This window comes from Branchiostoma lanceolatum, chromosome 4 (genome assembly GCF_035083965.1).
Source record: "Branchiostoma lanceolatum isolate klBraLanc5 chromosome 4, klBraLanc5.hap2, whole genome shotgun sequence".
NCBI classification, from domain to species: domain Eukaryota; kingdom Metazoa; phylum Chordata; class Leptocardii; order Amphioxiformes; family Branchiostomatidae; genus Branchiostoma; species Branchiostoma lanceolatum.
In genome coordinates this window covers 7,576,515-7,588,997 of record NC_089725.1, presented here as the reverse complement: position 1 = coordinate 7,588,997, position 12,483 = coordinate 7,576,515, and the positions used below count along the sequence as shown (strand labels likewise).

General features: G+C 41.4%; 1 protein-coding gene across 1 annotated transcript in view; it reads left to right on the top strand.

Moving 5' to 3' along the window:
- The window catches only part of LOC136434143 (kielin/chordin-like protein), a 44,074-nt gene that overhangs the window by 13,582 nt on the left and 18,009 nt on the right, over window positions 1-12,483 (top strand). The window contains exons 17-33 of the mRNA XM_066426909.1: window positions 116-241; window positions 1,490-1,572; window positions 2,047-2,134; window positions 2,834-2,916; window positions 3,823-3,913; window positions 4,136-4,218; window positions 4,722-4,809; window positions 5,489-5,586; window positions 6,589-6,700; window positions 7,392-7,477; window positions 8,299-8,395; window positions 8,728-8,810; window positions 9,481-9,571; window positions 10,351-10,433; window positions 10,854-10,944; window positions 11,993-12,084; window positions 12,244-12,334. Coding sequence (XP_066283006.1) covers window positions 116-241; window positions 1,490-1,572; window positions 2,047-2,134; window positions 2,834-2,916; window positions 3,823-3,913; window positions 4,136-4,218; window positions 4,722-4,809; window positions 5,489-5,586; window positions 6,589-6,700; window positions 7,392-7,477; window positions 8,299-8,395; window positions 8,728-8,810; window positions 9,481-9,571; window positions 10,351-10,433; window positions 10,854-10,944; window positions 11,993-12,084; window positions 12,244-12,334 — 1,566 coding nt within the window. The remainder of the gene's footprint in view (window positions 1-115; window positions 242-1,489; window positions 1,573-2,046; window positions 2,135-2,833; window positions 2,917-3,822; window positions 3,914-4,135; window positions 4,219-4,721; window positions 4,810-5,488; window positions 5,587-6,588; window positions 6,701-7,391; window positions 7,478-8,298; window positions 8,396-8,727; window positions 8,811-9,480; window positions 9,572-10,350; window positions 10,434-10,853; window positions 10,945-11,992; window positions 12,085-12,243; window positions 12,335-12,483) is intronic.

The following is a 12,483-nucleotide window of genomic DNA, read 5'->3' as shown; positions in this document are numbered from 1 at the left end:
TGTCATTAATGTAATTGTTATGCATGAACATGTAGCTCAAATTTCTCAGAAATTAGTCTTCTAAAATCTGCTGCTGTTGTTGATTCTTGTTTGTTTGTTTGTTTGTATATCCCAGACATAGACGAGTGTGAGGAGCAGGTATGTTCCCAGCAGTGCATGAACTCCTACGGCTCCTACAAGTGCAACTGTGACCTTGGCTTTGTCCTGGATTTAGACGGCTTCAACTGTACGGAACTGAAGTGTAAGTTGTGCCATTTCATCAAACATCATTTTTTCAAGACAACTTCTGTCATGTTTCACTTAACATGATTTGTTTGTATAGTGATGAGTAGTCACTAATCTAGACTGCATGTCATCTGACACATTAGCTGATAGACACATCATCCATTCCCAGGTTAGGCCACACCATCTTAATTTTATGGATGACATCCTCTGAATACTCCAAAAAACTAATGTGTGCGGGCAAAAAAAAAGAAAAACCAGCCAAAAAAAATGCCTCAAACTGTCGGACTGCAAAGCTGGTATTGCGAATTGAACCACAGAACACAGTGTATCAAACAAGCAACAAGTCTTTATTTGTAGGAGGTACATGTATTCTAAGTTGTCTAGTTCATCTTGGCAGACTCAGCTGAAGTGATCGATGTTTGATATATTGACAAGAATGATCAAAGAAGTAGACTATTAGAAGGTATTTGGCTCCAAGGACTGTGGATGATATATATGACTGATGAGAATACTAAGGGCAGTTTCAGCATACATGGCATTTTCTAGAACAGGCGAAAATCAATGTGCACGCAGATGTCATCCATAAAATTAAGATGGTGTGGCAATTTATATAACTTTATCATAAGATGTTAATGTTACCATAATGGAAAGAGTGAGAAGACTATCAGGTGTAAACTTATTTGGTTGTAGATAGATTGATTTTTGCTTGTTTATCTATTTTCTCTTACTTGCATTGTTATTTATGCATAATTCACGTATGCCCATGGCATCACTGTAACGTCACTGAGCTGGTCTATCCTGGCTAATGAAAACAGAAATAGAGCAATAAATGAATACATAACTCTGGTAAATAATTTCATCAGATTCAAGGTAGAATATAGGTTATAGGAGACTCTTTTTACACAACCAGGACTGGTAATCTCACCTGCTAACGTTTCGGTGTCTCTCAGACACCTTCTTCAGAGCTTCTGACTGGAGTACTGCTTCTCACCGCTATAAGTAGCCTATGTAGGTGGCACTTTTGCAGTGAAAACACTGCACCAAGATGAGGGGGGATACAAACTTAGCCACGTTTGGGACAGTGTTCTCACCGCAAAAGTGCCACCTACTTTGGCTACTTATAGCCGTGAGCAGCAGTACTCCAGTCAGAAGCTCTGAAGAAGGTGTCTGACAGACACTGAAACATTAGCAGGTGAGATTTACCTGGTTGTGTAAAAATAATCTCCTATAACCTGTGTTTGTTCTACTTGTCTTCTCTCCCCAGTGTTCCCCTGCACGTTTGAGGGAGTCCTGTATGAGTCAGGGTCTACCTGGGAAGTGGATGCTTGCACAGAATGCTCCTGTAATGTAAGTTTGTCTCTTGGTTATTAAGAAAATGAGTCGTAACCTAATTATGTGCCAAACACACAAAATATCTAAAAGGTATGAGAGCCATTTGTCTACATAAAGCTTCCAATTGCATACTACGCATACGCCTTTTCATACGCACACCCGATTTGGTGGCAATATCAGACCTAGCCAAAGGAGCTGAAATGTTCAAGGGAAAACATCCCCTAAACGAACCCACCGTCTGTCCAGGCCGCCATTTAGTGGCTCGCCAGGAAGGACATGATCGCTTGAGCTCCTTATAACTTACCATACATATATGAACCCCAACGTTGGTGTCTGTTAGCAATAGTCTTGTTTGCGACTTGTAAAGTTAAAGAAGTGCGTAATTGTAATTGGAAACTTTATGGTACATGTAATTCTGATACAAGTGTCACTATTAAATGTACACATCCATGCCAATGCAACTTTTTTGTTTTGTTAACCATGTTGCAGGATGGTAAGATCTTGTGCGGTGAGTGTCCTGCACTTCCCTGTACAGCCACAGAACAGCCAGAAGGGGACTGCTGTCCTCGGTGTAAAGGTAACTAGCATGCAATTCTTCATTCCTGCCTAAAGATTGAGGGTATTTTATGGTCATCTTTGCAAATAACACTATTTGTCAATGATGCAATTTGAAAGGGTATGCTATAACTTGTGCTATAACTAGGGATGATTTAGATAATCATGTTGGGTTAGAGATTGCCAGAATTACCAGTCTACCAGACTGAGTATAGAGATCACAAGCAGAGTCTCTGTTGAAAGAAATTGTGATCTAGATGCTAAGACTGTGTTAGGGTGGTCTCCTATTTATAAATCCTGAGTTTCAAGTTAATCCGTTGATCAAAAAGTGACATGAATCAAATATGTCATGATTAGTTGAAAAGTCCTGTCTTTTAACTTTTAAGTGAATGTCCATAGGCACAGACAAATCTAAAGATCGGAATCAATGATTTTACTGGCGGAGATCCTGTCAACAGAGATTACAATCTCTACCTGCAGAATCAGCAATTAGCCACTTTTAATCTAAGTAGTGGTGAAGAAATCTGAACTTTCTACATCATTTTTCAATGCAATACCCACTGGAAGGACTGGTGGTCAAAACACCAATTGTTCAGCACCAAGGACAAAGCAAGCTAAAACGAAGGAAAAAAACACCATCTTTTTAGTGGCAAAGATATCTGAACAGATTGCAACTCTCCACCCCGACATATTTACTTTACTTATGCATGTTTTTCCCCAGCTTGTATTCAGGATGGGTTGGAGTACCAGCACCAGGACTTATGGTCTCCGACGTTTGACTCCTGTCAGATCTGCACATGTCTGGTAAGGCACGCCTGATCCAACAGTGTTGGCTTCCTGTCAATAGTGCAGGCTTCATGTCAGTACTGTAGGCTTCATGTCAGTAGTGCAGGCTTCATGTAAGTAGTGCAGGCTTCATGTCAGTAGTGTAGGCTTCATGTCAGTAGTGTAGGCGTTATGTCAGTAGTGTAGGCTTCATGTCAGTAGCGTAAGCTTCATGTCAGTAGTGCAGGCTTCATGTCAGTAGTGTAGGCTTCATGTAAGTAGTGCAGGCTTCATGTCAGTAGTGTAGGCTTCATGTCAGTAGTGCAGGCTTCATGTCAGTAGTGAAGGCTTTCTGTCAGTAGTGAAGGCTTCGTGTCAGTAGTGAAGGCTTTCTGTCAGTAGTGAAGGCTTCATGTCAGTAGTGCAGACTTCATGTAAGTAGTGAAGGCTTCATGTCAGTAGTGTAGGCTTCATGTCAGTAGTGAAGGCTTTCTGTCAGTATTGAAGGCTTCCTGCCAGTTTAAAAGTTCCTGAAAGCTTAATTCGTGTCAGTAGTGCAGGCTTCATGTCAGTAGTGTAGGCTTCATGTCAGTAGTTTAGGCTTCATGTTAGTAATGTAGGCTTCAAGTCAGTAGTGCAGGCTTCATGTCAGTAGTGTAGGCTTTCATGTCAGTAGTGCAGGGTTCCTGTCAGTAGTGCAGGCTTCATGTCAGTAGTGTAGGCTTTTATGTCAGTAGTACAGGCTTCAAGTCAGTAGTGTAGACTTCCTGTCAGTAGTGTAGGCTTCATGTCAGTAGTGTAAGCTTCATGTCAGTAGTGCAAAGTAAATTTTATGACAGTTAACGTCTACTAAGTAAACAATTCTGCCATGTTTCAGGAAAATTTGTCAAGTGATACTAATTTAGCAAAACTATGGTTGATGTTTGCATTTTATCTGCCTAGTAGGAGGGTGAGACCCAGTGTGAGCCTGTGGACTGTGACCTGCCGTGCACCCACCCGGTAGTGCCCCCTGGTGAATGCTGTGGGGACTGCACAGGTAAGACTTTTAACACCATTTTTAGCCTTCATCTTGCTATATGTGTTGGGTGTCAAAGTTCTTTGTACACAACCAAGTGTTTAACCTAGTCAACATTTTGGTGATGGTCTGTCACCTTCCTCATGGCAATAGTTAGAATTTATAGAGTAAAAAAGCCTTTGCTATAAAGTGTCCTACCAACTTGATTACTCTATTCACGGATTAAATTTTGTTGTTTTTCAGATTGTTCATATGAAGGTTCCACCATCCCCAGTGGCACAGTTTTCTTCCAGACTCCACAGAACTGTTCCCAGTGTCTCTGTGTGGTAAGAACTCTTCCTGTGTTGTTTTCCTCTGTGTAATCTCTCAGCTGTATGGAAATTAAAACTTGATTTACTCATTACAATCAATTTTTGGAGCATTAACCTTAACAATCCACAAAATAATGACTTGATTGAGTGAGTTATAAGCATGGTTCATATCTTAGCTCTAGTTACATTTTCACTAATATATTATCCATCTTTCGTTACCATTATTTGGGATACCAGAGTAATATTAGACTTAATCCTATGTCATACAAAAAATGCTTTGGATAAGAGGCGCATTGAGTCATACCAAAGACTTGATAAAAATGGTACATACTTCTGAAACAGTATGGAAGTTAAACACACTCCACTGCCAGTAAACTAGCCCCCTGCTGCAGTGATTGCACCACAGTGTGACCCAGGGCTATGAAACGGAGATGGGCTCCACCCTATACACCATATATATGGTGTGGGAGAACTTTAACTGTAACTTTTGTGTCCTGTACTGATGATGTGTTCCACAGGATGGGAATGTACAGTGTATAGAAGAGGAATGTCCTCCTGTGGATTGTTCCAGTCCCATCCAAGGGCCGTGCTGTCCATACTGTCCTGGTAGGCAAGAATATGTCCTGTTACAGACTTAGACCCAATTTACACTAGCAAAGAATTGTTTCATGATACCTGCTGCATGTGTTATACAACAGGTTCAGATTTTCTGAGTGTAAATCTGATTTCAGTGTACATTTCTTAAGGTAGCATTATTTGCTGGTGGTCTCCTATTGGTACTACCCATGTGCTCTACGACTTCGTACAAGAGAAACATTCTGTAAGCCAATAAGAACTTTGACCTGGAAGTATAGTACTAGTGTATATAGGATGTCTATTTATAGGTTGCTGAATGATTTCTCAATATCAATAATGAACAATCGTGTTGGAATTGTGTTTTGTACGGTTTGTGACATGCTTTCTTCTGTGAAACTTAACTACAGTGACATGTACCTAACAATGCTTTTATCTTATTTTGATTTTATTACAATTTCAACAGTGCAATACACGTGGGACACAGGCAGCTATTGCTGATGTCGTGACGTGTCGTAGTATACCCATTTTTACACTTGAGTGGAGTGAGGAAAGTCGTGTTAAGTACCTTTTCCCAAGGGCACAACATTGGTGGTGCCAGGGGATTCGAACCCGGGACCACTGGGTTCTGGGCCGAAAACCCTGCTGTTACGCCACACCACCCCACCTTAATAGAGGCTTAATGTTTACATGTGTTTCTGTTCCTCTGTAGCCAACTGCCTGATAGAGGATGAAGAGGGAAGTGGGGTGTACGAACACGGGGACGTCTTCAGTCCCAGTGATGACCCGTGTGTGGAGTGTACCTGCATGGTGGGTGGGACTACTTATGGGGAACTAACTCTTCTTCTATATACTCTGAGTTAAAGGCCACATGGGCAAAGTGTACATTGTATGACAAAATAGTGAATGTATTGAAGTTTGCAGTGGTTTTAGGTATCCTTGGTATTGTCTTTTACCTTCAGTTGGAAAATATCTTTAAGATGTATAATGCCTTCAATAACTACTTGGATGGCATTTCAGCACCGAATGAACAGGTTTGATGGGTGATGTGTGGATAGATGAATTATTTTAAGATGGATTGCTGGTAAAACCACTTGCACACACACTCACAGGCATGTACACATGTCTATACACACACACACACACACACACACACACACACACACACACACACACACATAACCTATGCGTAAACATACATTTTTAAACATGGATATTTTCGGCATAAATGAGGGTGGTTAAGCAAAATAAGAAGGCCAATTGTTGATAAGATATAAAAGAACACAAGCAAAACGAGTTTTTCTTAACCACAGTCACTCTGACATTCTTTTTGTAATCTAACTTTTGTCAGGCATTGTCAGGCACATTGTAAAACACATAGGCTGAGGGTCACCTGGGGAATTTGGTAGAATACTGAATGCTTTTGGACGCGCAAGGGACTAGTGGGTACTTTATCGTATACTGTAAGAAATATTCATTTCTACTTCCTAAATTACCATCGATTGGAAAATAACTCCCCCCTCTGGACTTTAGGACTCCTTTAAACAGACAACCTCTGTTTACCGTCTCCAGTGATGTGTAGGGGGGAGTTAGTTGGCCTGTGGTACCAGGGCTTAGCGATTTATGGGACAAGTTGATTGGATTTCCAAAGACAGCTGATGTCCACACAGAAACACGTGGGCATGCACAATCACACACACGCACACACACACACACACACACACACACACACACACACACATTTTTGAGTGATACTGTAAGTGATTTTAAAATAGTATCAAACCAGATTCTTTATCCCTGCCTACTTTACAGGACGGCGAGGTGGATTGCCAGAGTATGGAGTGCATTGTGCCCACCTGTCCCATTGAATTCCAGTTCCAGCCACCAGGAGCCTGCTGTACCATCTGTAGTGAGGAAGCCATAGGTAATGTGTGTTGTCTGTAGAATACACTACGTTCCCCAATGGTACACAGCATACTAGCCTCAGAATTAGGGTGACATACCAGTTTACTGCTGAAGTATTGAAAACGTCACCTGTCTGAAATAAGCCTAGTATAGCCAATATTTAACCCATGTATGCATATTGAGGCCTGTACTGAGGAATTGTGCTTGGATGAATGATAAGTTTATGGTCAGTTGAACTTTTTCCTTCCAGTGAAGGACAGAGACAAAAAAATTTTGCACAAAAATTGCAAGTTGGCCTACATAAATTGTCCAGTCAAGTCACCACTGAACAACATACGTTGTTTCTGTTGATTTCAGGTGTGTAGTCAGGTGGGCTGCTGGATGCAAATTTATTTTAATTATTTTCAATCAAGAATAGGCATGGTTGAGGATCATATTTCTTATACTGCTCACTGAGGGCAGGTTTTTACATACACCTTGACTTGTTTACATGTGAGCTAGGCCAGTATGCAAACTGGTAACCTTGAATAATATGTTTTGTGCACTTAAGAGTATAGAATGTAAACATTGTTATCTCATGATGTTAAGTATTGCTTGAAAAGAAAAGTGTTAGAATCTGCCTGGTACAACAATGTACACCGTACTATTTCATGCTCCATTGTAGAACATTTCATGTAAAAAATGTCTAACCATGATGTTTGTTTGAGCAGGCTGCCTGACATCTGACAACACTGTCATCCCCATTGGACGCACCTTCACCCTGCAGGGGGAACCATGCAAGTTCTGCTCCTGTCAGGTGAGCAATGTGTATCTGTATACATTGGTACTGTCATGTGAGCAATGTGTCTCAGTAGACACATGTACTGTCAGGTGAGCAAAGTGTCTCTGTATACGTCCGTACTGTCAGGTGAGCAAAGTGTCTCTGTATACATCTGAACTGTCAGGTGAGCAATGTGTCTCAGTAGACACATGTACTGTCAGATGAGCAATGCATCTCAGCACAATTTTACTGTCAGATGAGCAATGTGTCTCAGTACACAATTGTACTGTCAGATGAGCAATGTGTCTCAGTACACAAGTGTACTGTCAGGTGAGCAATGTGTCTCAGTGTACCTGTACTGTTAGGTGAGCAATGTGTCTCAGCACAATTGTACTGTCAGGTGAGCAATGTGTCTCAGTGTACCTGTACTGTCAGGTGAGCAATGTGTCTCAGCACAATTGTACTGTCAGGTGAGCAATGTGTCTCAGCACACTTATACTGTCAGGTGAGCAATGTGCCTCAGTGTACCTGTACTGTCAGGTGAGCAATGTGTCTCAGTAGAGATCTGTACTGTTAGGTGAGCAATGTGTCTCAGTAGAGATCTGTGCTGTCAGGTGAGCAATGCGTCTTGGCACACCTGTACCGTCAGGTGAGCAATGTGTCTCTTAGCACAGCTGTAACCTCAGCATCTGCTATATTTTGTCAGTAACTGATGAAAGGTATTACATGTAGATGCTACCTTTTGTATTGTGTATCTTATTACGTAGCTGTCTGACCTTCACCTTAATAAGGTCGATAGTAATGTGTCAGGTGTCCACACCACCTGAAGTAAGGATTTAACAGATTCCTTCTTCCAGGCAGGTGGGAATGTAGCGTGTGAGACCATCGAGTGTGACGTCACCTGCACCCATCCTGTCACCTACCCGGGGGTGTGCTGTCCCGACTGCTCTGGAGGTACAGCACCTTCCTCAAACCCTGTCCTCTCATCTATAGTACCCAGCAGTTTGGGGTTTAAAGTCCCTGTCATATAGCAGGAAAATCATGAGCATATTTGTTAAGCTCCTGTCCATAGTGCTGAATACCTGGCTGTTGTAGAATTCCACTTTTCCATTGGATGCTTTTGTATTTAGGGTATTCTGAATGTAAAGCATTAAGTTATAAAACATAACTCCTTGCCTACATATATGTAGCATCCTTAGGTAGATACACAATTCTTAATCTTATCAGTGAGATTTGCACTTCTGTGAAGCTTTTCAACAGATTGTTTTCCTTCTTATTTTTTCCAGCCTGCTCCTACGATAATGTGACCTATCCTGATGGTGCTGCTTTCCCCTCTGTTGATGCTGACTGTGAGAACTGTACATGTCTGGTACTGTATGTCCATAAATATTATGTAGTCTCTCTCTGTATGATGCTTTACATGATTTTAAGATCTCTTGTGTTAAATAGCAGTGCAGATGGTTAGAGCCAGTTACTGTAAATCTTTGATTTTTCCTTGTAATATAATGTAAACATTTTTTTATGCACTTTTCCCTGTGAACTTAGCCCTTGTCTTGCGGGTTCCCTATATATAGGGGTTGCACATTACAGAGCCTGTATGTGGGTCCTGTATATGTACGGGGGTTGGGGGTATTTTTCAGCTGAACGCGTCACACCGCAGCGAAACGCACCAAATGCGGAAGTAACTAAGCCACAGCAGTGCGGAAAAACTCAAGGGAAAATGAGAGATAAAGTTAATTAAATAAATTGTGTAAAAAAACTCCAGCAGGACAAGGGTTAAAACCAGACGTAAAACTTAAAGCAAATGTAGTGATAGCATTGTAATTAGCTTTGTCTAGGGACTGACAGGAAGTTTGATTCTCTATGTTTCCTCCACAGGAAGGAAATGTGTGAGCCAGTCAGCTGTCCCATCCTGTGTTCTCACCCCCTCAGTAGTCTCTATGTTTACCTCCACAGGAAGGTAATGTCCAGTGTGAGCCAGTCAGCTGTCCCATCCTGTGTTCTCACCCCCTCAGTAATCTCTATGTTTACCTTCACAGGAAGGAAATGTCCAGTGTGAGCCAATCAGCTGTCCCAACCTGTGTTCTCACCCCTACCAGCCAACAGGAGCATGTTGTCCCATCTGTGAAGGTAACCTTGTAGTACATCATGGCAAGTAGTAGTGGACAACCTCAAGCCAACCGTACACACTCACGCCATATCTTCGGAAAAGACGCTGTAGCCGCATAGTTCCCGTTTAGAACTTTATTTGAGCCCACACCGACTAGTTTCGCATTGTGTGTGGCTTTTTCAAGGATCCGAGCTTGAATGAGCGCAACTACATTGCTTTTATAGGCCAGGTGCAAAGTGTTGTACATCATGTTCACATGCTAAGAAATTACACAGCCTTATCTATGTGTCGGGATAGAGATCATTGCAATCTGGTAGAATGGCCGATTCTGTCTGTAAATGTAAGAGATATTTCCTCCAAAGACAGAACGTTTCAACTTCGATTCATGTCAATGGATTGACTTGAAATTTAGGATTTATAAATGGGAGACCACCCTAGCATCACAGGAAAATCACCACAAATAAACAAACTTTAGAACTTTGTGCGTTCAATTGTGCATGCGGGGGTACTTTGGAATGTTGGACAAAATGGCTGACAACTCAAGCAGCGGTGCATATATTTCAAAACGTTTGCAAGACACAAGTTCAAACAAAGTTGCAGTCATACGTTGCAAACATCCCTGTACAGTGTAATCAGGTAGATATATGGTAAGGTAGAGTAAGCTGGAAAATTGATTTTGTTCTCATGTTTTGATTGGTAAGATACTACGATATGTCCCTTTAAGTACATTGGGTTGATTATTGTGAGACCGATGAGTTTACTGATCAGAGTAACATTGCATGAAACTCCTTCCTTGCAGATTGTTACTACCAGGGCAGGTTCCATAAGAACAGAGAGATATTTGTGCCGGAGACCACCAATTGCCAGACGTGCTTGTGTGCTGTAAGTTTAAACTTGTCTTCCATTGTTTTCCTAGATTTAAAAAACCAAAAATTTCTTAAGAGATAAGAAGAATTTCTTCAGAAAGAACAGGTCGGTAAAGTTGAAAACCGTGCCTAAACATCCTAATTTTGTTGGAAAGAGGGAAATTGATCAAGGGGCTGTTTTCTACTTCAGAAAAACTTGAAATTTGGTCTCCATTTTAATAGTTTGCAATGGCCTGTAGCAAGCTCATGAAATAAGTGTGATCTCTAGACTCACTCCCTCTGGATGAAGTTGCTTAAGTCTATGTGTCTGTGTGTGAGAATTCGCTAAAGTCTATGCATCTAATATGTTTTAGTCTCTGAAGCTGTTCTTTTTGAATGTGTGATATTCTATCACGGTACATTTGCAGTGTTCCTCCTGTTTTATTGTTCCTTACAGTTTGGCTATGTGGACTGCACATCAAACTGCCCACCTCTCAACTGTAGCAACATAGTTGTCCTACCTGGGGAGTGCTGTCCAGTCTGCACAGGTGTGTATGTTTGTGTGTGTGTGTGTGTGTGTGTGTGTGTGTGTGTGTGTGTGTGTGTGTGTGTGTGTGTGTGTGTGTGTGTGTGTGTGTGTGTGTGTGTGTGTGTGTGTGTGTGCATGGGGGTGGGGGTGTTCAGGGCTGCCTCCAGCTTTAATTTTTTCCCTTTGATTTTTATTGTTAAACCTGTCGTTTTAAGCATACAAAAAAAACTTTTTTGTGTCATGAAATTAAGATTTCTTTTTCTGGACGGTGAAAATTTGGCCATGTCCTGGAGACAGCTCTTGGGGGTTTTGACTAGCTGTGTCTCTATACCTGTAGCTGGTAACGTTTTAATAAAGTCTGGCATGATTTTAGAAAGCCCCAAATCTCTGATGAGATGACATTTTCTTTTTTGTGTTCTAGTTATCCTGTGATATTAAAACAAGAAAAACATGCATGTAGTGAAAGTCATACCATGCTGAGCACCATAATCTCAAAAATGTTCACATCTGCAGTGAATGAATGTCAAGTGATCGGATGTCCAAAGCAAAATCTCATTTTGCCTTATGCAGTTTGACCATTTGGTGTAGCAAATGATTTCATGTTTGGCTATTACACGTGCACATAGAGCTGTGTACCAAAAGAAATTTTAGGTACAGGTACCTGGGTTTAGGTACAGGTCCGGACCTGGACCTGTACCTAAACTACGTAACAACATGATATGCAATTGTGCTAGGTATAATTTTTATGAAAACACAGATGAAAACTTGACTCCGGCCTTGCAAATGTGTTTTATGTGCTGGGGTATAGTAAAGATGTGGCTTAAGTGCACTGCCACAGTAATTTCAGAGTAATTTTATCTGTCAAAATGGCCATCCCCTGAGTCAGGCTTGACCTGATTAGTACCGGTCCAGTACCGGTCCACCAGGGTTCAGGTATTTTGGACCTGTACCTAATTGATTGTACCCGGTACTGTATCGGTACAGTGTACCGGTACACAACTCTATGTTCACATACATGTATATTGTGACTAACCTGGACTTTTCTTTCCTACAATGTTGGCTCACAGATGAGACCTGTGTGAGAGAAGACGGTGTCCAGTTTGCTCAGGGTCAGACATGGACACCCCTGGAGGACCCATGTACACAGTGTGCCTGTGTGGTCAGTCTGAACTTCAGTCTATTTAATGTAGATACAGTCAAAATTTCTATGATGTGAAGAGGAGAGTAGTTTTCTGTTGTCTGTAAATGTAAAAAAATTAGTATGGAATTTGATGGCTTCTTTAAAGAGCTTTTGAATTAATGGTTGGATGTTCTGCAGAGGGCTGGCATTGTGTGCCGTGCTGTGACATGTGAAGTGGAGTGCACCTATGGGCTCCAGACAGAGGACACCTGCTGCCCTGACTGTAATGGTGAGTGCCATCATTATCATACTTTAGGCCTTCATTATCATACTTAAGGCCTTACTGACTTGATTATATGGATGACATCTTCTTGGCACCCCAAAACTGATGCGAGCATGCAAAGTTGGTAAACAAGAGCTTTTAAAAAAAGCTGGCGT